The sequence below is a fragment of the Battus philenor genome, unplaced genomic scaffold (assembly GCF_028537555.1).
Source record: "Battus philenor isolate CCGP_79_NKW_IND1 unplaced genomic scaffold, ilBatPhil1.0.hap1 SCAF_3, whole genome shotgun sequence".
Lineage (NCBI taxonomy): Eukaryota > Metazoa > Arthropoda > Insecta > Lepidoptera > Papilionidae > Battus > Battus philenor.
Genome location: NW_027181693.1, coordinates 12,415,436 through 12,438,520, shown reverse-complemented (window position 1 = coordinate 12,438,520; position 23,085 = coordinate 12,415,436). Strand labels below are relative to the sequence as shown.

Sequence of the window (23,085 nt, the reverse complement as noted above, 5' to 3'; positions counted from 1 at the left end):
GGATGATGTCTTTACAGTTTTTTATATTTCGTTTTTCTTTTAGGAAAACATTATTCAAAAATTCATTAACAAGACAACTTTTAAGAAATTTAAAGTTTGATTGACTTTCTTTAAAGAGCAAAAAGTTCAGAAACCATATAAGTGTGTCATCGCCAACATCATTTTCAACAGATTTTAAACAAAAAATGTCATGTCGACTGAGTACACCTTTTGTTACTTTTAAAATAGGCTTTATGGGTACACTGTGAGTTGTTTCAAGTACTTGCAATTTATCATTTGGTTCCAAATTTTGGATAACATTTGTATGCTTATTCAAATCATCATAGTTTATCCAGCCAAATTTTATTTCTTCAAATCTATTGTCATTTAAATAAACTGGGATTTCAGGATTTTCGAAATAGTTATCTGAAATAAACAATTTCATTGAAATACAATAGGCTACATTAAATAGAATACTTACAAATATAATTAAAATCATATGTGTATGTTATATTATCAAGAACTGATTTTTATCATTTGTTTTAATGTGTACTATACACATTAAAAACATTATTATAATAATGAGTTGCATGAACAATAATCTTTAGAGAGATTTTTTACCTCATCCAACGTAAATATGTTGGGTACTCCTGTATTTTTTTTTTTGCAAATGTACCGGTTTGACACTGATTTTATTAAGTATAAAGAAATTTATACTTTTAAGTCAGTTAATTTAATTTTTTTTTAACAAAGTGTTGAATACAGTTCAGAATTCAGTTAAGTCATGAAAAATAATTTAAAACTTACCAGGGAATTCGTCGTCACTTTCTAAAGACTTTTCAATTTCCTTTAAGCTCTCCCGTTGAATTTTTTTCATATTTTTAGAAGCTGTAAATTAGAAATGTAGAAATTAATAATGCTAATGTCAAATGAAGGTATGTCCCAAACAAAGACAATGTGCATATCTATATGTGAGTGCACAGAGTAAGAAAAAAAAGTTTAGTTCTCAACTTCTAACTTTACTTTAACACATCTAAGCTATTTTTAAATATGAATGAATCATTGTAGAGAATATTTGGAATTATTGAGAACTGTTCGTTATCAATCACATTGTTTTGTGACCCACAGATTATAAAGAATAATACTTTGAAAGTAACCGCGAAATAAACCTGGACAATAAATATAATTGTAATTTCATTTAAAAATATGTATATTAATTTCAATATGACTAATTTTGACTATTACGTTTTTTTACGTGATGAATAATATTGAACTATATTAATAAAGTTGCGATAAAATTATAAGTAACAAAATTTGAAGCACTCTTTGCCGTGTAACCTGATGATTATATATTTTTATATGCAGGTTTATGAATTTAGATGCATGATATATATAGAAATGAGCATTTTTCTTAAAATATCAATTTTGATTTAATAGTGGGTTTCCACTTCAGTATTATTTTAGATGAAAGTTAAATATGCTTTTGTATCAATAATTTAGTACTGGTCGTATAATTAATTAATTTATAGCAGAAAATCACTCTAGTATTTTCATTATGTAGTTTTGCTAGGTTAGATATATTTTTTATTTATAAAATAATATGGCGAGATAATTCATAATCATAATAAGACATGTGTTATCACGTCGAACCGAAATAGGAGAATTCTACATAATCAATATTCGATAGACAGTAGCGTTCTAGTTCTACTTTTAAAACTTTTATAAAGTGAACGGGACTCATGATTGTAGCGGGTGTAAATAACAGTAAAAAGACTTAAAGATATATTTATCTCTTCTTGATGGACAATAATGAAGTTATAATCTCTTCATTACTGCAGTTTCGATGTAGTTGATATCATTGTCGGAAAAACACTAACTCAAAGAGCATACAGAATTATTTATGAAATGGAAATCAGTCCAAAAATATGCAAGTAGTAGAATAAGAAATTGAGTCTTCGCCGTGTAAATGACAGATATAGATTGACACTTTGCTATATTATAAACGCATCCTTATGTCAATGCAATACAAAGAGCGTTTGCATAATTTATCAAATTTGTTAGTAATACCAAAATTTACTAATCAGATTCGTTATTAAAAAAATCATATTCAAGGTTTCCAAAACATGAGATTTTTAAAAATAATAGGATGTAAGGTAACCAACTCATAAGTTTTCTTTCACAAACTTTTAGTAATGAAAATAAGATTATATACATATATGTATATATGTCCAAATTTTAATTGTATCTTTCTCTGTTTTTTGCCTCATATGTAATAATTTAGACTACCAATAATAAAAAACCACAAGAAAATCAAATATATCTTTACTTTTGTTTATAAATTTTCGTTTGGGCTACAATATACAAAAGTCGATATTTCTTAGTTTGGCAAGAAATGGATCTTGCCATTCTTGTTATAATTAAGGTAATCCTTGAGATGTTTGTATGGTGATAGCATGGTTTTTTATCCGAAGTTAAAAGCTGTAATTCTTTAATATATAACCTGTAATTATGCAGATGACTACATCAAGCTTAATTTCTAGAACTAAAATTCTCCAGTTAGTTACTCCACAATTAGGTTAGTTTTCATTTTATATAAATGTCTATTGCATAAACACTGGTTACAACTTACACAAAATGAAAACGTCACAGAGGAATCGTGATATTAACATATTGTTGATGGGCAATTTTATTGAAAATCTATCTCATATCACAGGCTATTATTTCGTAATTCGATATGGAAATAAACAAACTTGTCAAACAATAAGTTTGCGTAACGACAATATTAAAAAATAAACCTGTTACTACTACTATGCCCTACCCACTAGTGATAGTCGGAGTGTCACCAAGTTTAATAGTTGCACAAGGAGTATTTAATTAATTCTGTAAGTTTTGGTGCAATATCATGTTTGTTCCACTCTTCTTCCAAATTGTTGCCACTATCTGAGGCTATTATACTTCTTTTTTGATATTTTGGTGGCCTAATATCAGAGTTGCTCTCTTCTGATACAGTATAATTTTCAGTTACTACTATTTGATTCATAATCACTCTGACAATCAGATAAAGCTTCACATATAACTCATTGCAAGATTCTGCATCATATTTCATAATTGTTTATTTTTTTTTACCACAAAAGATTTGGCCGGTCTGCTAAAAGAGAGAAACAGCTTGTGTTATACTGACCAACAATTCCACTGGTTGCTAACAAAGATGCCAAAATAAAACGCATCTAAGTTAACTTCTGGCCCATCAGCAATATTCGGCCATAAATAGAGTTAACTCGTGACCGGTCAACAGTGTGTTAAAAGAAAGACGCTGAAAGATGTGATAGACACCACGGGCTCACATGAGAGGAATTGTACTTCTATCTTAAAAGAGAACAGGTTTAGTGAAACAAATATTTAGAGATAGTTCAGTGCTACTCATAAATTTAATATTGTATCCGTTCTCCACAGAGCAATTGTGTTGACTAAGTTATCTTTAAAAATATTTTTTGCAATCTTAGACAGCAACTTACATTAAAACAAGAGGACTCTCATTCATTTGGCACAACACATTTTAACAAATTCTGTCATATTCCTAAAACTAAAAAGATATTGATACTTAAATTTCTTTTTCTTTTAATTTTTCATAATGAATTAATTCAAGAATACCATCTTTATATTGCAAAGTTCTCAGCCGTTTATTCCTCCGGCACATTTTTATTTTTTGGTAAAAGTATTCCAAAAGTTCATCCATTGGTTGCTTTAAATAGTTTTTGTTGTTTGCGAACACAGAAGAGCATGTTTTATACAAAAACATGTGAGTAAAACCATCAGGAAAAAAAATTAGTAATTCTTTCCATTGAATATCTGTCCATACTTTATAGGGACTCACTCTCAATCTGAAAATTAAAAAATATATACATTATTGTTCAAAATTACTTTGTTTATTTTAATGAATCTAATCCTTCATGTAAAGAAAGTCTACTATGAACTTACAACTTAAATACTTTTTTCCTTACTGTATTCAATTTTATTTGCTTTTTCACAAAAATCTGAACATGTAGTGCACTATACCAAAACTTTTTTAAGTATGCAGACTGATGATCCATTTCTTTTTCAATACTCAACCACACAGATTTTTCAAACTTTCTATATTTTAGTTCCTCTAAACTATAACCAGAATGTTGCAGAAGTAAATTTAAGAATTTGGTAGCATTCTCTAAGTTCCATTTCACTCGTTTTTTTTCTGGTTTACCTTAAATTTTAAAAATTATCTCCATGTTTATTTAAAAATAATATCTTTGTCTTTATATATAACTTAAATAGTTGTTAGGTAAAAAGATAAATCATATATTAAACTGTCAGTTGGAATAATTTGTTTAAAAGTATTTAAACACTTGAGATATCAAATAATTGTTACTTCACCTAAATTTAATTTTATTTAAAATGAAAGAAATGTTAATAATTACCTTCATACATTTGCTGAAGTCTTTTATATATACCTCTAGGGTCTCTACCTAGTAGTAGAGACAAATTTGTCACTGCATCCTTAGGTTTATGATGGAAACATATTTCCATTAATTTCTCTTCTTCCTCTTTATATACTCCCTTTACCGGACTACCAAAATGTGACACTATGTACTTGTATACCTGGTAGATATTTCTTTCAAGACCTTGAGCTAAAAATGCAGTCACAAACCGTCTTACACTTTCTTGTGGTGTATGAGGGCTTTTACATTTAGATGTATTTTTCCACCTCGCAAATGATAGTAACTTATCTGGTACATTAAACTTCTAATTGTATGAAAATAAAATAATAATTCTTAATTCCTTAACTAATACAAGAACATGAGGAATTAAATATTTTAGTAGTAAAGTAGATGATACCTTAACAAATTTTTTCCAGTTTTTTTTTATATGATCACTTTCATCTTTACAAATATGATCTGTCCTAAACATTTCTACATTTTCATCGTTTATCTTGAACGGTCTTGTAAGGCAGTTTGAACTTTGATACCATGGTTGCTCCCATGTCACTACCATTGAATCTAGTTTCGATATCAGCAGCTGAAAAGTTAAAAGAATGAAAAACAATTTTTAAAGATTTATTTACCAAAACCACGATTAAAATGTACCTCCATAAATTCATCGTCTTCGGAATAAATTTCATCAAGAGCTATTTCTATTTTCTCGTAACATGCTGGTTCGGTAATATCCATTGAGTCTAAGCCATTTATATTCAAATCCATTATAATACATGTGATACTCCTAATCAGTCTGCTTTACCGCACTGTTTAGTTTTATGACAGTGACAGGGCGACAACAGACGTGATATAGTTTTAGTATATGATCAATTCACTTTACTCTTTAATTTGTGACAGCGTGCAGTTGAAATACACTCAAATTCTGCAGTAATTTCAAGGCGATAGAATAAATATTTTTTTACTGCGTTCTCTGAAAATATTTAGCGTACAAAATATTATGCTTTTAAAAAAATAATATTAAAACTATGGAAAATACATGGTGCATATGTTCAACATTGGCTTTACCAAAAAAAGAAATAATTATTTATTATAAAAAATAACAAAACTAGTCTTCGTGAATTATACGTTGTATATATGATTTAGATTTTATTGATGTGAATTTTAACTGATTTTAGTTTTCCGTCTTTTCAATAAATATTCTATAACTTTTCGAGAGTGTGATTTAGTAATCAGTTTTACAATGTACCATGACTTGTTTTACGAGGTACCATGCGTAATACCTGTTAAATTATATATTTTTTAACAGCTTTACTTTTAGCTCAAGTTTTCTTATATATGATATCGTGATACATAATAATAATATGATATTTATGTAATTATTAATCGTATTAATGTCTCCGACTTTTATGGAATTGAAAAATATTATATTAAGCCGAAAACTGAATGGCTTGTGTTCCTTAGGATTTGAAAAGATCTACCTGCAGATGTGTTTTTTTACGATCTTTAAAGACGTTTCGGTTTGAGGATGTTCCATGCGATTGTAACTAGGTGCAAAAGACATCGAAGGGAGATATGTTTTGGCCTGTCACTGGATAATCGATATAATTTGGTCGATTTGGCTAGGCGCTGCTTATTATTTATCATTAAATATAAATTAAATTATCACGTTTGAATGTTTATAAATAAATTATCTGTTATTACCTCTTCAAAGAATTTCTTACATTTTCTTAGTCCCGATATCGCAAGGTAATATATCTTTTACTAGCCAAGGTACTACAACTATACTCTTGTTTTGATAAAATCTCAAAAAAAAATGTGGTAAATATTTTATACATGGTTAATGCCTATCGTAAATAAAAACAACGTTAAAAAATTGTATAAATTTATAAGATTCTAGATCATTATAAAAGGCTTTTGTATAATTGTATTTTTAATGAGAGATAGTTCAAGCATTGTCTTTTTAATAAATATAATGGTGGAAAAATAAAAAATCTATATACTGAAATTATTTGTCATCAGGTTTACCAAACATGTCAACTTGTTACCTTCGTTCGCAATAATTGTATAGGTAGTATTTTTTTTTAATTTCTTGCAATCTTTAAGCGTAATTGCTAATTCTTTATTTTTTATCTGTTCCTTCTCTTATTTATCGTCCTTCTAATATGTTATAATTGTGTGTTTTTGCAGGAATATATTTGTTTAAATCTAAATGTGAAGAATGAATCAGTAGAAAAGATGTTCGTGTCACAAGACAGAAATGTTAGCAAAAGAAAATTTCAGAAGCCAAATATTCTTCGGAAAAAAGCTAAAGTTCCCGTGTTCCGACCGCAAGTAACAACCGAAACTAATGAATCTCTTGATGTTAAATCTCTAGTCACTACTCTTGAAGACAAGCAGCTAGATCTAAGTAAAGTGCAGAATAGATCGACTAAACAAGCACTCGATAAACAAAAAATAGAAAAACCTAATCATGTTCTTAACAGATCAGCACAGAAAGTGATCTCATCCTCATTTATATCTGAAGACAACCCTTTAAGTACATCAAAAAGAATTATTAGAAAAGGAAAACCTAAAGATATAACATTTGCTCTTATCACACCAAAACAAAATGGTAAGAAAATGTTTTTGTTTTGTTATTATATTAATAAATTAAGTATACTACTGACAAAAACTTCGTCATTGCCCAAAATGTGCTCAATTAAGCATTTTCGAATACATACTAACCTATAGTATACATTTAAGATTTTCTAGAGCTTACTTTCGGTTATATTATGCTTTAAATTTAAGGCAATCAAAGCATATTGTGTACGGTGAGCGAATGAGAAATGTATAATGGAATATAATAAATTTGCATATAGTGATATAACAAATAATAATTTTTATTCCATGTTAGTTTTTTTTTAAAAATTGATAAAGGTATTGGTTAGGTGGCATGTATAAATGCTTTAAAGAGCTGAATGTATACCTATTTTGCCAACAAAACACTTTCTACCCATTTCTATTCACCCTACATATACATAAAGTGATCAGTGAACTATGAAGTATCTCTTTTAAATTGCAACAGGCCCCTTCTAGTGATACAAAGTTTGTAAGGACAAATAGTAAATGATAATAAGTTTTAATATGTAGTAATCTGAATTATGTGAATATTTTTAGTTATTATATTCATATATGAATATATTGTATATTGAATACATTGATTTGATCTATTCATTAACCCATTAACGCCCAAAATGAAACTGCAGTATATTTTTCTATTGTTTTTCTATTTATTAATCCATAAGGGATAAAATATGATATATAAGAAGATAAAATGAAAAAAATATATTTACATATCAAGTTTTAGGGGTGTACTCAGCCGTGTACAATGGGCGCTTTAGGAGTGAAATTGTTTGAAACAAGGTCGTTCAACACATTGCGTTTTCAAACATATTTCGCAACGCCAGAGAATTCTTTGGTGACAGATAACACATCGCAATGGGTTTTCCATCCGTTCAGGATTATGACCATTATTGTTCCGACCCCCTAGTGCCGCTGAGGATGACGGACGGCTCTTAGTTTCCGTTGGACGTAAATAAGTCCGTGCAATAATTCGTCTGAAAGATAACTGGTCCATGTAAGTTATCTCTTGTTTAGTTTTACTGAGCAAAACATGTAGTCGCCAAGCATTTGATATCGCCATATCTAACAAATAGGTAAATATAACCCACCACCACTTTTTTCCTTTTATTGAAATCCGATAAAGGCTGATAGACTGATCCATTTGGTCAACTCCACCCATTCCTTTATTATAGTTGACAAACATTTTAGGTATATTTACGTCAACCTTTTGCTTTCTGGTGTTACACCATCGTTTGACTTTGCCCAGAGGCTCTCTGTCATCAAAATTAGTTGCCATTGTAACGACATTATTGTCCTTCCAACGTACCATAGTTATCTCATTCTTTGTATCAAAACTATAATCATATTCCGCCCTAGGCTTCTTCTTCATATCATATCGGTAATTTCATAAGTAGAACTATAGGTTGGCTGAGTTTTCCTCCATACAGGTAAATGTACATCACATTTTTTGGCACGTTTTGCAGGAATAGGTCTTAGCGGCTCATCATCACTGTCGCTCAATTCCGAAACATCGTAGTCAGGATGACGCCGACCTACCTCAATAGTCCCTGGAACGTCCATAGGGAATCTTGAAGCCGCCAAATTATCTTCATTACCTTCTTCCTCATCACTCACCACAGCCGGATCTGGTGGCACTAATACCATATCGTACTCTTCATCATTGCTTTCATCAGCCATAATTGATTCCAAGGCTTCCTCCAGTCTCTTATAACTGGTAAATACGTTCCGATTTGCCATTTCAACTTATAAGTAATAGTGTAAACAAAACGAAATTTGAGTACGAATCTTCCCGCTGTACCCGCTTGTGTACAACAAATGAAACAAACCCTACTTTACAAGTTTTGTAATAAACTTTAATTCTTAAGTTATTATTACCAACACAAATAAATAGACTCCATAAAAATAAAAAAAGAAGTTGAAATATTTCACTATATTTGATAAAAACCAACAAAATAATCTTACCTTGTATGTCGTGTCTGGACTCCGTATTTTATAACAAAATAAGTGACATTTGTTTTCGCGCCACCGCCTATTTTTATTTATTATATGGTAACTAGTGTCAACTAGATTTGTAATTACTAACTACTTTCAACACTTACCACAGAAAAAATACATAATTTATCGATTAAGTAGTTGTACCTGTGCAGGTACAGAGGGCGGTAATGGGTTAAAACACAGCAAATGATCTGTACATTCACTCCTTTTACACCTATCACTAATCACATGTATTTGAAGCACAATATTATCTGTTAGTGAAAAAGACAAATATAAACATTTTAGAGAAGATAATGTTGCTACTGCTTGCTTGTAAAATGCAGCAAACTGACATGTTATCAATAAGTAACAAATATTTACATGATATAAATAATGAAAAAGGTGAATCATATTGACATTTTTTTTTTGTTTAATCTGTTAATAATTTTATGTTTCTTAGATAATCAAAACAGTTATGTCCAGAATGGTATGAATGTAGAGTCATTCTTAGTGGGAGGTGCAGCTAAACAGGTAAATTTATAATAAGACAGACCTGCAAATAATTTTAAATGTTAGATTGTCTTGTAACTGACTAAATGATTGAATATAAATATTAAAATATTCTTGATCTAATTCTTGATTTCTTCTTAGTGGTTTACTCATTACTGATGGTAGAGGCCAAACAAATTAGTCTCTGTTTCCATTTTACTCCAGGCTTTTATATTTTCTGGTAGTTTTAAGAAGCACACTTTTGTAATAGCATCAGTCTAGCTAACAGTTAAAAGTCCTCTTGTCCTACTACCTGTTCAATCCCAACTTTATGTTTTTGATTTAAAAGTTTTGATTATATATAATAGAGATTTAATAACAAGTACTTGCAAACAAAATGTCTTACTCATTTCTTGTGTGTAGGTACAAAAGACATAGGATGAAATGGCACACTGCAAATTATGTTGCGAGCCACATGAAGCACCACTTAATTTATTGTGCTCTCTCAGACATGTTAATAATAAAATAATTTGGAAACATTGTAGTAAAATGAAAGTAAAATGTTTAGAATTTAATTAACAAATTTTAAAGATTGTAAATTCTTTTTAGTTTTAAAATATGTAAAATACATATTTACAGTTATTTTCCAAGCAAATTCTGATGATTTTAAACAAATGTAATCTTTTTATTATGTCTACTTGTTATATTTAAGTGTAATTGAAATAGATCAAACATATTCAGCTAAGAAGCTAGAAAATGGACATACAGACCCAAATTATTTCTTTAACAATGTCATTCTTAAATGTAGCTTTCATATAAAATAAAATGGCTCTTCATATAAATTTCAACTTCATATTTCTTATTATGAAGGACAAGTTTTTATAACTTTTTTTATATGGTTGGTAAATTTAATGATATTGAGTACATCATTTACAGAATTGTATTACATTTGACAATGCAGAGCTACAATATGAATCTGTTGATAACTATGACAACACTAAGTGGTGTTTAGATGTCATGCATGATTCACATCAAGTTACAAAGGAATTTTGTAAGTGTTGCAAAACATTTAATTTGTATAAATTATTAAGAAGGTAAATTAATTGTGAAGTCTTTAACTTTGAACAATTTGTATATAAATGTTTAACTCATTGCATTGTTGAAAAGTAATAATTAATTATTTGTCTATGTTAGTCTTCACCTTTTTTTAATCACTATTTTAATGTTAAAATAATCGACATTAAAAATTTTTTTTGGGTAAAGACAATATATATAAAAATATATAAAAATTTATAAAAAATGTTAGGATTTTAAAGAATAGCATTTATTCTTTAATATCCTAAAAAGTTATCTCTGCTAATTGAATCAAATTTATCATCCTTAGGTAAAGGATCTCAGGAAGGCAACATGGTTATCGAACAAAAATTGGATGTTGTATCAACAATGGTTCCACTGTCAGTAGTTTCTTCAATGCAGAGGAAGAATATAATAACTATTCAGGAAGAAGTCATGCCAAGCATGACTAAAATGTTAAATAATCAAGTCGATGATCTCAGTAAGAATACGGCAAATTTTAAGGTATGTTAACTAATTAACATTACTAGATACATAAATATCTTGTGTATTCCGTGCACTGAATAGTGTTAAAATAGCACACTTTCAACCCTACTCAGAAAGAAAGGGACAGGTGAGAATAGCACCTACAATTGTCAAAAAATTCAAAGATATGTTTACCTATGGCTACATATTTTATTTGTAAAACTAGCAAAATTTTTTTCAAAGTTTTAGTTTATATTGCTTATTTTTGGGTCTACAATCCCTACAACATGTTTCATCATAAATTAATCAGAAATTAGTCTGGCAATAATTTCATGATTGCAGTGTGGTATTATGGTAGGCAGAGGACAATGTTGCCCATCCTCTGGAAACTTGTTTGTGACCAGTGGTAATCCTCTATAATTAATACACAAAGTGTGAATGATATAAGATTGTATCATGAGAATCGAACATGCGATTGTCTGAGTCCTTTCCTACTACTGCTCCATTGCTGACCATACATATAATTTTTTCTAGACAAAGTTATTTGATTTTAATTAAAAACAGTGTTGTGTGCGTTATTCTTTTGTTTATGAAAATGTATAAAATTATTGTAAGCATAAGCAATGAAAAGAATTTTTCTCTTTGGTAGTATATTGACAATGAAATATTTATTATCTTTGGGTTTAATACATCATGTATTTTTATTTGTTACATTTTCTATGCTCATACATTTTATCTTTTTATCCTGAAGTAGTGTTTATATTTTCTATTACTCAACTAATGTTTTCTCTTATTATGTTGTTCCAGTGTGAGGTTGCTAATTGTAATAAGGAGTTTGCAAATAAACAGAAGTTAAAAAAACACCAAAGCTGCCATAATAAAGAGGGTAACACTAGGCCGCCCAGACAAACTAATGTTGAATGCCCCATAAAGAATCTCCGATCAGGAGTGGAGGAGCCTTGTGGAAGAACGTTTGCATTAAGAGAAGAATTATTAAAACATCTTAATGAAGAACATACTTTGGAACAAGCAAATTATATGTGTGTATATTTTTAATTATCTTGGTAGTTTCCCCAGTTACAAGAATCCTTAAGTCATTTTTTTCTTAAAACAGTTAGTAATTTTGATAATTATAGTTTAAATAGAAATAAGAATCAATCTGCCTAGGAAAGAATAAAATTGGTTTATATGAAGTGATGGTATAGTAAACCTGGCTAAGTACATATGGCCAGTATTTAATTTGTGCATGTGAACAACTTGCACATTGCTCTAGAAATAACAATGAATTTGTTTTTTCTTTTCAAGGCTCTGTTAAATTAGTTATTCTTTTGTGATCCACCTGTACCACTTAGAGAACAAAATACTTTGAATTATTCAAGCCCATATTTTAGTTTTTCACTATCGAAAGTGGATAAATTTTATATGGATCTGTGATAATGAATTGTCAATCGCCGTTTATAGTCACGCCACCATAGACCTCTGTAGAGTTTCCCATGGACACCTTGGGGTTTATCTGGACTACCTTAGAAACTAAGACTGTAAAAGATCCCATGAGTATAATAATATGAATGTCGTTCGGCAGATGTGGTGAGTGTGGGCGTCGTTTCTTCTGGGCGTGCGGTCTACGTGCGCATGGGCGGGCGCATGGGCGCGCCCACGTGCGTGGCATGCTTGCTTGCGGGTGGCCGGGCTGCGGCCGCGTGTTCCGCCAGCCATGCCGGCTGCGCGAGCATACACGTGCCCACACTGGCGACAAGCCTTACCCCTGCAAATATCCAGTGAGTATTGTATGTTTACCGGCAAGCGCATCGCAAGACGTCCTCTCACAAGCGGAATATGCAATCTTGTTAATGTCATCGGAAGACGATGGACGAAGGCCAAAATGTTATTCTTAGAAGAATTCCTGTTATTATTAAAGAGTGAAAATTATTGCATGTCTACAGTAAATTTATTTTTCATGTGAACTCTTATTTCATGAGGCATTGCACTTAAATAAACCATGTAACTGTACTACTCTATTACTTCTAATATTATTTTTCTTGTTTACTTATATGTAGTGAGTATAGTTACCTAATGCTGTATCTACTTTTAACAATTATGCTTTCATATTTCCCTTTTCTTTTAATAGTATATGATTGTGTGTAGATCAAATAAGAAAAAGCCCAATGTTCAGCAGTGGTAATCTTTCAGTAATATTTGACCATATCTGCACTCCATAACCTATCAAAGCTGACACAAGGTTTTTTGTTAATATTTAATATCAATTCAGAAAGCTGTCAGTGTGCAAACTTGATGATGGCGCACTGTTCTCACAAATAGATTCCTTTCATGGCTTTCAATGGGACTAATGTCTGGTTTTTTTCTTGTTTTTTATGGGCTCTCTTTTGCCGACTTCTCGTAAGAGGAGCCTATTGTGGATGAACAAGGACAATACTTTCCTTAATCTTTTGTCACATTTTCTATCATTCCACTTTATATTTTTTTTATCTTTATTCCATTTTTACATTCCTTACTCCGCTTTCACCTCCAGAGTACTACTTATTTACATTTTAATTTAGTTTAATTTTTATTCCTTTACTTTTGTCTTAATTTACATTCCAATTTTTTACTTAGCATTTTTCAATTTTTATTTTGTTTATCACTATATCAAAAATATTACAATTTGTACCGTGATATACAAACCTTTCCGTAGGAAGACCAGGGCCACGCTTGTCGGACCGTAGTTTCTGCTCCAATACTTTAAGGCCTCATTGGCCATCTGTTCTATGACCAGTTATCTGTCCACTTTATATCATTCTTAAGTATCTTGTTTGGGTAAAGTGTACCTATATAACCTAACAGAAAGGTATAATGCGTGATGTTTAGGAAAAATGAATTTCGGGTGAAGAAAACAGAGGTTTACCTCTCTTTTACGAACCTAAAAAAGTTTTATTGATTTACGTTGTGACATTTTTTGCATTACGTTTGATTACAATCGACGATTTAAAAATGACATGTAAATATCTACCTGAAATAAACATATTTTGAATTGTAATGTAATTACAGAATTGCGGGTGGTCATTTCGTACCGCGAGCAAGCTGGTGCGGCACGCGCGGCGGCACACAGGCGAGAGGCGGCATGTGTGCACGGCGTGCGGGCGTGCCTTCCTGCGCCGCGAGCACTTGCGCGAGCATCACGCGCGCCAGCACTCGCCGCGCACGCGGCCGCCGCATGCCTGCCCGCACCACGGTACGACGGTGTCGCAGAATGCTGCGATGACATGATGTTCTCTTAGAATGCTTCGATGATACACTATTCTTGTAGTGTTTCAATGATGCGTTGTTCTTATAGGGTGCTTTGATGACCCGCTGTTTTCGTAGTGAGCTTTGGTGATGTGCTCTTCTTGTAGTGTTTCGATGATGCGTTGTTCTTATATAGTGCTTTGCTAACCCTCTGATTTCGTAGAGTTCTTTGATGACCCGCTGTTCTCGAAGAGTGCCTCGATGATGAGCTATTCTTGTAGTGCTCTGATGATCCGCTGTTCTTGTACAGTGCTTCGATGTTGTGTAGTTCCCTGGTGTGCTTCAATGACACTTTTTTCTTTAAATGGCGCACTGTTCTCACAGAGGGTTTCGGTGATGTGTCTTGCTTTGCTTGATCATGGAGTGCTTTAATGACGCGATATTCACGCGGAGTGTTTCGAAGACGCGCGGTTTTCATTTAATATTATATATTAAAGTACTTTTTGTTATAATTTATATGGATTGTTAGACTAGCACTTATGTTAAGAGGTGATACATAGTGGGGTTGTCGTCCTTTGTATTGTCAAATCTGCTGACATTTGCATAATGCTGCAGTTAAGACTACCTAGTCTAGCCATAAATTATATTACTGGCTGTCGGTATACATTTAAAATAAACATTAATTTGAGTTTCGAACATTAGCTTCTATGATAAAAAAATAGACTTATTTCCTGCTATTATTGTATGTATTTTGTGTAGAAATGTTTGTTTCGAAAATGGAGTAGGACACTAAAAAGAATAAGATTGCGGTAATTGCACTGTACAAAGTAGGTAAGGAGCTAGCCGACATTTTTGATACATAGAAAGAGCTAGGGATTAGCCAAATGTTTGTGTATCGTACCATCCAGAGTTACACTGAAACCATATCTGTTGATGATCGTGAGAGATCTCACCGACCGCGATCTATTCGAACAAACCAGGCCGTTAATGCAGTCAAGGCCAGAATTCGTCGAAATTCCATAAGGAAGTAGAAAATCCATTCCAGAGAAATAAGAATCTCATCGAGGACACTTTTTGTATTACCAAAAAAAGACTTAGGTCTAGCGGCTTACCGGAGATACACAGGACATACCTTAAATCAGGTACTAAAGCAAAAGAAAATCGTAAGATCAAAACAGCTGTTACTTCGATACGCGGACGAAAAACACAGAAAATTTCTTTTACAATCGAGGAGCACTACAAAAAACAAAATGATTGGGTGCATGCACACAGCTCTAAAGAAGCTTCCGTGGTAATGACCAAAGTTCAGCGAGGCCATCATTCAGCATACGTCAAGATTTGGTGGGGTGTCTCCTGCCAAGGGGGTTACAAAACTCTACTTTTGCGAAAAAGGAGTGAAAACTTCAGCTCAAATGTATCAAGATACCGTGTTAGAAGCGGTAGTTAAACCTCTCAACAACACCTTATTGAAAAACGAAGAGTGAACATTCCAACAGGATTCAGCCCCGGGTCTTAAGGTGCGCACTTCCTAAATTTGGCTTGAGCAAACTGTTCCAGACTTCATTAAGATTGATGATTGGCCTTTAGCTGGTCTGGTCTTAAACCCTTTGGACGGTAAATTGTGGTCTGTGCAACATGGCTTGCTCTAAGCGTCACCCAAATGTTGCGTCGCTCAAGAAATCTTTGGAGGCAGTAGTAAACAAGTTTCCAATGGAAACCGTTTGTAAATCCATCGACGAAAGGCACGACTGTTTAAAAGCGTGCGTTAAAGCTAAGTGTCCATTTTGAAGCAAGCGTACATTTTGAATGAAACTAGTACGTTAACTGTACATAATCACATAAAAGACAATTTTTTTTTTTAGAAATTGTCGGAATTTTTCTTTGTAACAGAACTTATGGCTAGACTAGGTAGAATACTTAACGCATAAAATTTCATGGAAGACACAAAAATGTTACCCTAAGTGACCGTTTTACTATTAGCATAATCAGCAGATTTAATCAAATAAAATTCAATCCGACACAAGTGAAGCTCAATTCAAAATTTAACTGTGTCTATTCTGTTCCAGCAAAAGTATTAAATATACAATGTAACATTATATTTATGTAGACCCATATTTTAACTGTGAGAGAATGCTAACACTTAATTTGTAGCTTGTAGTCTTCTTTTTACGTTAGTTTTAATATTGCAACACGGTTAAGAAATGGTAACAAAATAAAATATAGCAAATCAAATATCACGTCCAAATATTTGACTTTAATCAAAAGTAAAGAAAGGTTTATTAGATTCATCATTAGTCAATCACATATTGCTAATATTTATATACACAGAGTGGTGATTCATAAATGACGGGCCCAATACGCTTTTTTAGAATTGGGGAGTAAGTTTATTGAGGAAATGTCATAAATATTTTTTTTCTCAGGGTGTCAACAAAGCTTTAATAATATGAGTTCCTTGTACATGCACATGAAGAAGGTGCATAAAAAAGAAGCAACAAGTACAGAGAACACCGTGGTAATTGACGCCACAACTATAGCGGACGCTCGCATGGAAAACACATTTACAGTAAGTTGAAGACTGATAATATATCAATTATGTAACAATTTTTTTCCAACAATTCTTAGCAATTGCTAACATGTAAAATATTTACTTATCTATTATATAACTTAATGTTGAAATCTTAAATAAGCAAATGAAATAACTAAAAAAATTAATTAATTCTTTGGCTAATTCTTTGATCAAAATCATTCATTCATCAATAACTTTTTAAATGTAATGTTTGGGCCAAATTATTTTTTATGTTTTTGTGGTTTTCGAAACTAAATATAGTTTTTTTTTAAATAATTGATGTTTATTAAAAATGTGAGTATTGAAAGGAAAACGTTACTTCTTATTAGTACATTCGTCGTTCGTAGTTCTTTTAGGGCCTTAGTTCCCAAAGTGAAGTCTCATGGGTCTACGGAAGACATCACATCCATTACAAAAAAATTAGGGTTCACCATTACATAGTGAAGAATGTATGCTGGTTTAATACTTCAAATGGAGAGTTCTCTTAGTTAAATAAGTGAGAATTGATAAGTTTCCTGTGCCATGTTGTGTGGAAACACTTTTGATTGGCCATCTTTATTTTTTGACACTACTGATACAATACCTTAGTTAACAAAACACTTTTCACTTTTTTATTCGAAAACTATTCGTCATTTTTTTTGTTGAGTTTGCAGAATATGGTAGAAATGTAGTTGCAGTGGGTCCATAGACATCAGACAAATTTTGAAAGTGGTCTATGGGGGAAAAAAATCTGGAATCATTTAATTTACAGTGAACACTTATGTATGTCGTGAAAAGAATGCAGGAATAGATCAATTCGATTAAAATTAGAATCAGTTTGAGCTCCTCTATAATGGCATTGTTCAACTTAAAGCTATGAGGGTTGCAAACACCCTCTGATGATAAAGAGCATGCAGTAATCTCAGATGTTTTGTTGTTTGTTGAGCTTGATGAAAGTTGAGCATTTAATTCCCAAGCTATCTTTTAATTTACACAATAATAGGATTAAAGTGAAAATTAAATTTTCTAAATGTTTAAAAAGGTTTATGAGACGGAAGGAAAAAATAAATAAAAAGTAAATTTAATTACATTGTGGATATAGTTGCACTCTACATATTTTTAGGTGAGTTTGTTAAAAGAAACACCAGTGCAGCACAGTACAGTGGCGAAGATAGAAGTGGATGAGAACACGCATTTAGAGGAAGTGGTTGAGTCTGAAATGGAATCGGAAGTCGGGACTCAGGTCGTCGCCCAGGTTATGGGGGAGGGAGAGGTGGAAGTAGCGGTGGGCGGTGAAGAGCATGCGGCCAGAACACATTGCACGTGGCCTCTACTGCCACGCTCGGATTGCGCATACGAGAACTGTGCCGACGCCTATGTCTTGGAAGAGGATGTGCAGGTTACTAATATAAACTAATACACGATACGATACATCTTGATGTGTCACAATATGATGTAACGTAATGTCATCATTATTCTTCATTTTCAAATTGAAATTCAAAATATCTTTATTCATATAGGCACTTACATACTTACGGACTCAATGCCTTTAGATTTTCTCTACCAGTCAACTGAAGGTGGTATAGAGATAATGATTAGGCAGGTGTCTAATTGCTGTACAAAAGTTAATTACAATCGTGTAAATGAGTTAACAAAACAAGCTATACACAATTTAAAAATCGAAAAACTCTTATATGCTTATAAAAAGATTGATCTATATTTTAGTCGTAGGATATTCTCGGCTAGATATAGATCTCTCCCCATAGATTTTCGGACCGGTTAGAGGCAACCTTATTAAAGTCGTATGTTCACCTTGTGGATGTCCTACGCTGTATTTGCTGATCTTCACTACAGATCCTTAAGGCCCCAGCGGCCACCTGTTCTGCTCGCAATGTAACCTGCTCCTTGTTTATTTGCTGGGATAAAATAATGTTTTTAATTAAGAATGAGTCATTAAATATGTTGCTAAGCGCAAAAAACACCAGTCCTTAGTTATCAATGCAACAATCAAGTTTAACAGTAATTAAATCCTTCAAACATGTTAGGTTGTAACCAAATAAAAAGTCTATATATACATAGAGCCCTATGTGGTCAAATTTCCTGTTATTATCTTTATACATTTCCATGCACACAATTGTGTAATACCGTTAATATTAAATATTGATTATTAATTGCAATTTAACTTACAATAATTCATTATTTATCAAAATTTATATCATTCAATCATTTATCAAAAATTTAATCACTAGATTTACAAAATCCTTGGAGTACGCCAGAAGAGCAATCCGCTCCTAGTCCTCTGGACTGCCGTAAATAATCTTTTTCATTGGTCGCCATCTTGAGGAATTTCTAAACATGTTTATGTATTTTTGGGAAGTGCTTACATATACCATAATGCATTATAATGAAATTATAATCATGTTATTTCTAAAGTGTATGAAACAGAACACTTGTCTTCACAGTCATGCACTCTTGTCAGAGTGTCTCATGGTTATGCCACGGTTGGTTCTGGTGCTTCTACTGCCCTTGCTAAGAATTGCCATGTTGTTTGGTATTTGTCTGAGTGAGAGCATTCATTTACTGAGCTTTTAGTGGCAGTTATAATGAAATCTATCCATCTTGTTAAAGAGTGTCCACGAGATTGCTTGCCAAATCTTCCATCGAGTCCTAATTATAGGTGACATGTGATGAACTTGAGGATATGTTTGTGCACAATAACCTCTTTTATGTTGAGTTCTTTTGAGGATCGAAACGACGGTTCAGTACGCCGTCCACGGGGTTTTGGGCATAAGTCTAGAAAACTTCTAATTTTTTCTTCTAGTCTTTGACAGATCAATGGCTTTTGTAAGGTATAAAAGTAAGAACTCTATCGTAACAGCTGGTATAAGTATAAATATAGATTTTTAGAAATAATTCAGGCAATGTTAGTATTTTAACCATCTCTTACTATCAAATAATATTTTAATTTCTATCAAAATAAATATTAAAGTAAGAAAAATGTAAGAATTGTTTTATGCAATGTAGATAGTTATATTTTATGTGAAAGGTGGAGCAATCGGAGAGTTCTGAGAACAATATATACACCATAAGAAGTGACCTGTTCCTCCATGGTAATGTGCTCACCAATGAGGATAGCGAGTAAGTATCAATACTTAAAATATAAATTAATATTATATATGTTAATATAGTACATAGTGACTATTCATAAATATGTTTTTGGTCTTGTTAAGAAATAGGCGTTAAAATTATGAAATTGATCTTTAATAATATCACCTGTAATTCTATATGTTCTTACCGTTTTAATGATTATATTTCAGAAGTATGGGCGGTGGCGTTGTGTCCACTAGTGGGGGAGTGCTCGGCGACGACCTGGGACTGTTGGACGCACATCCCACTATCGATTTGATGCAGGTACTTTACGACCTCCTACTATTTCAAATTCTAAAATTATAATATATTATCTCAATTACATCTTAAGCAACTGTTAATAGTGAATAGGTTAAATTTTATTGTGAAAGAGAGTCACTCTTTGTCTTATAGACATTGAGTTTCAACGAATTGGCGGTGGTAAATTGGTGTTGACACCTAACTTATATTTTTAATAACCTCGGGTCTCGAAGCAAAAGTGGTCCCTAGTGAACCTTGGCTCGTGACGTTACGTCAGATAAGTTTTCAGATTAATGGGCTGCAGAGCTCTTAGGTAGCTTGGATGTCTACCTAAGTCCTTCAAAGTCCACCCTGGTCCATCAAGATCCTTAGTCGACCGAGGTTCACTCAAGCCCTCCCAAGTCCATGCAATCCCTCTTAAGCCCCAGTTCACTCTACTCAACCGAAGTCCGTCTTAGACTACCCAAGCTTGGTCAAGGCCACCCAAGTCCAACCAGGGTGTCTTATCTTACTCTTTCTTAGTGTCACTTGAAATGCGTTCAGAATCCATTTTCACGTTGTACAAGAAAGCACTATCCAGCGTGAATTTACTAAATGAGACTAATTCAATTTATTTATATTAGATACAGAGAAAATTTATTTGTATTGTAGCAAATTTATTGAAGGAAATGTTATAAATTTTGCGGTGTTGAGTAATTTAAATATCATTAGAACGAAATTGTTTGAAAATACTTTTGTATTTAGATCAGAGTTAGTTATAAAACAGACAGATTACATGTAAATTATCCTTTATTTTGGCTCATTTAATTTTATGTGAGTTTACTTTATAATTTTTAGAAACTGTTTAGTTATAATTTGCATGTATAGCTATAAAGTCACCACTGTTATTAAGATTAGTGTCAGATATACATAAATATAAAATCTCAATATTTAATTAATTTACTTAACATTACTTAATAATCTGTGAACTCAGGAGGAGTTGTTGTACACGGATGCAGTGGACGAATCTTCATTTCGAGTCTTCCTGCTGAGCGGTGAAGAGCTCACTTAAGGCTAGATGTCTGTGAAAGTGCTCAGAGCGAATTGTTTTTGCTATTATCTATTTATGTCACTGCGAGTGATAATATGTTTCTAAAACTACAGAACTAATAAAACTGTTCCCAAATTTAATGTTTCCAGGATTTGCTTGGGCACGGTATAATTTGTTCTTATTTACATTTTCGTGTAGATTTCATTATTTTAATATACTGTTTGTGGCAACATTGACACTGACACACACTGACACAGACACTGTAAAATTGTAATCGTATTAAGCAGAAAACTTAATAATTTTTTTTATACTAGAAAGCATTGTTTACCAAATTTTTATAAACTACCGCCTTTTATAAGAAGAAAGTTCCAATGCACCCTTAACTGTTTATTTCACGCATAATAATCAGATTAGACGGCTAGATATTTTTTCATGTTCGCTGCTGCAACCGATACCTTTAGAGTCATTTAGGGGGCGGTTCCTTCAACTTATGGAACCTAAACTGGTAAAGTAACGACGAAAATTAAGTTGGCCTAATAACGTAATATTTCAAAATTCATAACACCTATTTTCTTCTCTCTGTTCTTGCTAACTTTGAAGAAAAAAGTATCTAACAGTTCAGTGATTTCACTATTCACGGGATTTTATACACACATGTTTGATTATTGAGTTACCGAAACCGATGTACCGCGCTTTATGTATGAGTCTCTCCACACATCTGAGACATTTACATTTTTCTTCAGCACCCATCTCGCCGCAAATTGCTAAGGCGAGGTACAGCGGTTTCGGTTGCACTATACTACTGTTTGACAGAAACAGGCGGTAGTTTTACGTGGCGATAGATATGTGATATTATTTGACACAATTTGAAATTGTAGATAATTAATTTAGTAGACTCATTTAATATAGATAACGTAAATTTTTGTAGAGGATTTAAAAGATGTTGTTAAATGAAATTTTTTGTGGGAGGTAGTTTGGCAGAATGGCATAAGACGTGTAGTGTTGTTTGTTCGCGATACTTTGGCAAGTTTTATTAGAAGCTAGCACAATTATATACAAACCACGGTACAAATGTCTGTGCAAATATAAATTATATTACAATATTAGGGTGCAATAATACGATATATATTTTTTGGTGTTTATCGGTCAATTGTTTGGATTTAAATTAACGACGTAAGGGATTTGAATAAACAAAATATTCTCATTTTCATGTAGAATAATGTCATTGTCTTCCAATGTAACAAAATTAAGTTTAGAATGATGTGAAAATTTGTTTTTTTTTGGCACAGTTTTCGTTCTATGGTTATTAGATTTTTATTTCTTTGTTATTGAGTGTCACCGTAGTTTGCCTATGTTTAGTTTAACATTAGCAGTGTATTTTCGTAAGTCGATGCGCTATTTGAAACGTGTCCAATTAAAGTAAGTGTTTGTGATAATATGGTAAGACGGCTGGCTAATGATAAACTAATAGATTTAGAGACAAACGGAATTGCCCTATTCTATTCCTCTATATTTCTTTAGGACAATTGTGTGGGTACAGTTTGTTTTAAAAAAAATTAATATATGAAAGACTATTTCAATTTGGTTAGTTGCATTACACCGGGGTGATTATTTTCTAACTCACAAATTGGATTTATTGATCTCTAATATTAATCCAAATTTTATAATGCGTTTTGTTTTTTGTAGTGTAAATGTATGTTTGTGATACAGGTCGTGTATATAATAAGTGTATAGAGCCGGGTCAGTCTGGTTTTGATAGAAAAAGCTTATTTTTTAGTCTTTGGCGAGACGGGGATGGAATAATTATAAAAAAGTTTTTATATTAGTAAAAA

The 23,085-nt window shown here is 32.1% G+C and overlaps 2 protein-coding genes across 5 annotated transcripts; one reads left to right on the top strand and one right to left on the bottom strand.

Moving 5' to 3' along the window:
• Positions 1–2,271: 2,271 nt before the first annotated feature.
• On the bottom strand, positions 2,272–5,237 carry LOC137926842 (uncharacterized). 3 transcript variants are annotated; one of them, XR_011107718.1, is made up of 6 exons: positions 5,097–5,237; positions 4,849–5,028; positions 4,431–4,755; positions 3,958–4,216; positions 3,495–3,860; positions 2,272–3,127 (listed from the first exon to the last, which is right to left on the bottom strand). XR_011107718.1 is itself a non-coding variant. In XM_068770562.1 (6 exons), exons 1-6 carry the CDS (start codon positions 5,208–5,210, stop codon positions 3,102–3,104), a joined length of 1,134 nt encoding a protein of 377 aa, XP_068626663.1. In that variant the 5' UTR covers positions 5,211–5,237; the 3' UTR covers positions 2,272–3,101. The 3 variants fall into 3 exon arrangements, 2 of the variants coding, with proteins under 2 accessions (XP_068626663.1, XP_068626662.1); XM_068770562.1 differs by having other exon boundaries at positions 3,631–3,860; XM_068770561.1 differs by having other exon boundaries at positions 2,272–3,860.
• A 917-nt stretch (positions 5,238–6,154) lies between these two features.
• On the top strand, positions 6,155–21,703 carry LOC137926759 (uncharacterized). 2 transcript variants are annotated; one of them, XM_068770451.1, is made up of 13 exons: positions 6,155–6,191; positions 6,633–7,056; positions 9,502–9,572; positions 10,467–10,581; positions 10,915–11,108; positions 11,877–12,109; positions 12,652–12,847; positions 14,115–14,298; positions 16,712–16,854; positions 17,960–18,235; positions 19,883–19,974; positions 20,154–20,247; positions 21,197–21,703. In XM_068770451.1, the coding sequence occupies exons 2-13, from the start codon at positions 6,681–6,683 to the stop codon at positions 21,272–21,274; spliced, it is 2,052 nt and encodes a 683-aa protein (XP_068626552.1). In that variant the 5' UTR covers positions 6,155–6,191; positions 6,633–6,680; the 3' UTR covers positions 21,275–21,703. The 2 variants fall into 2 exon arrangements, with proteins under 2 accessions (XP_068626552.1, XP_068626551.1); XM_068770450.1 differs by lacking the exon at positions 6,155–6,191 and adding an exon at positions 6,460–6,513.
• Positions 21,704–23,085: the final 1,382 nt, after the last annotated feature.

What these genes read in the sequence shown, in the direction of transcription:
- LOC137926759 (XM_068770451.1), top strand. Translation starts at nt 6,681, where the DNA reads ATGTTCGTGTCACAAGACAGAAATGTTAGCAAAAGAAAATTTCAGAAG. An exon ending in TCAAGTTACAAAGGAATTTT is followed by an intron (nt 10,582 to 10,914) that starts GTAAGTGTTGCA and finishes TATCATCCTTAG; the next exon opens with GTAAAGGATCTCAGGAAGGC. An exon ending in GCATGGAAAACACATTTACA is followed by an intron (nt 16,855 to 17,959) that starts GTAAGTTGAAGA and finishes ACATATTTTTAG; the next exon opens with GTGAGTTTGTTAAAAGAAAC.
- LOC137926842 (XM_068770561.1), bottom strand. Translation starts at nt 5,210, where the DNA reads ATGGATTTGAATATAAATGGCTTAGACTCAATGGATATTACCGAACCA. An exon ending in ACTGGAAAAAATTTGTTAAG is followed by an intron (nt 4,756 to 4,848) that starts GTATCATCTACT and finishes TCATACAATTAG; the next exon opens with AAGTTTAATGTACCAGATAA. An exon ending in ACTTCAGCAAATGTATGAAG is followed by an intron (nt 4,217 to 4,430) that starts GTAATTATTAAC and finishes TTAAAATTTAAG; the next exon opens with GTAAACCAGAAAAAAAACGA.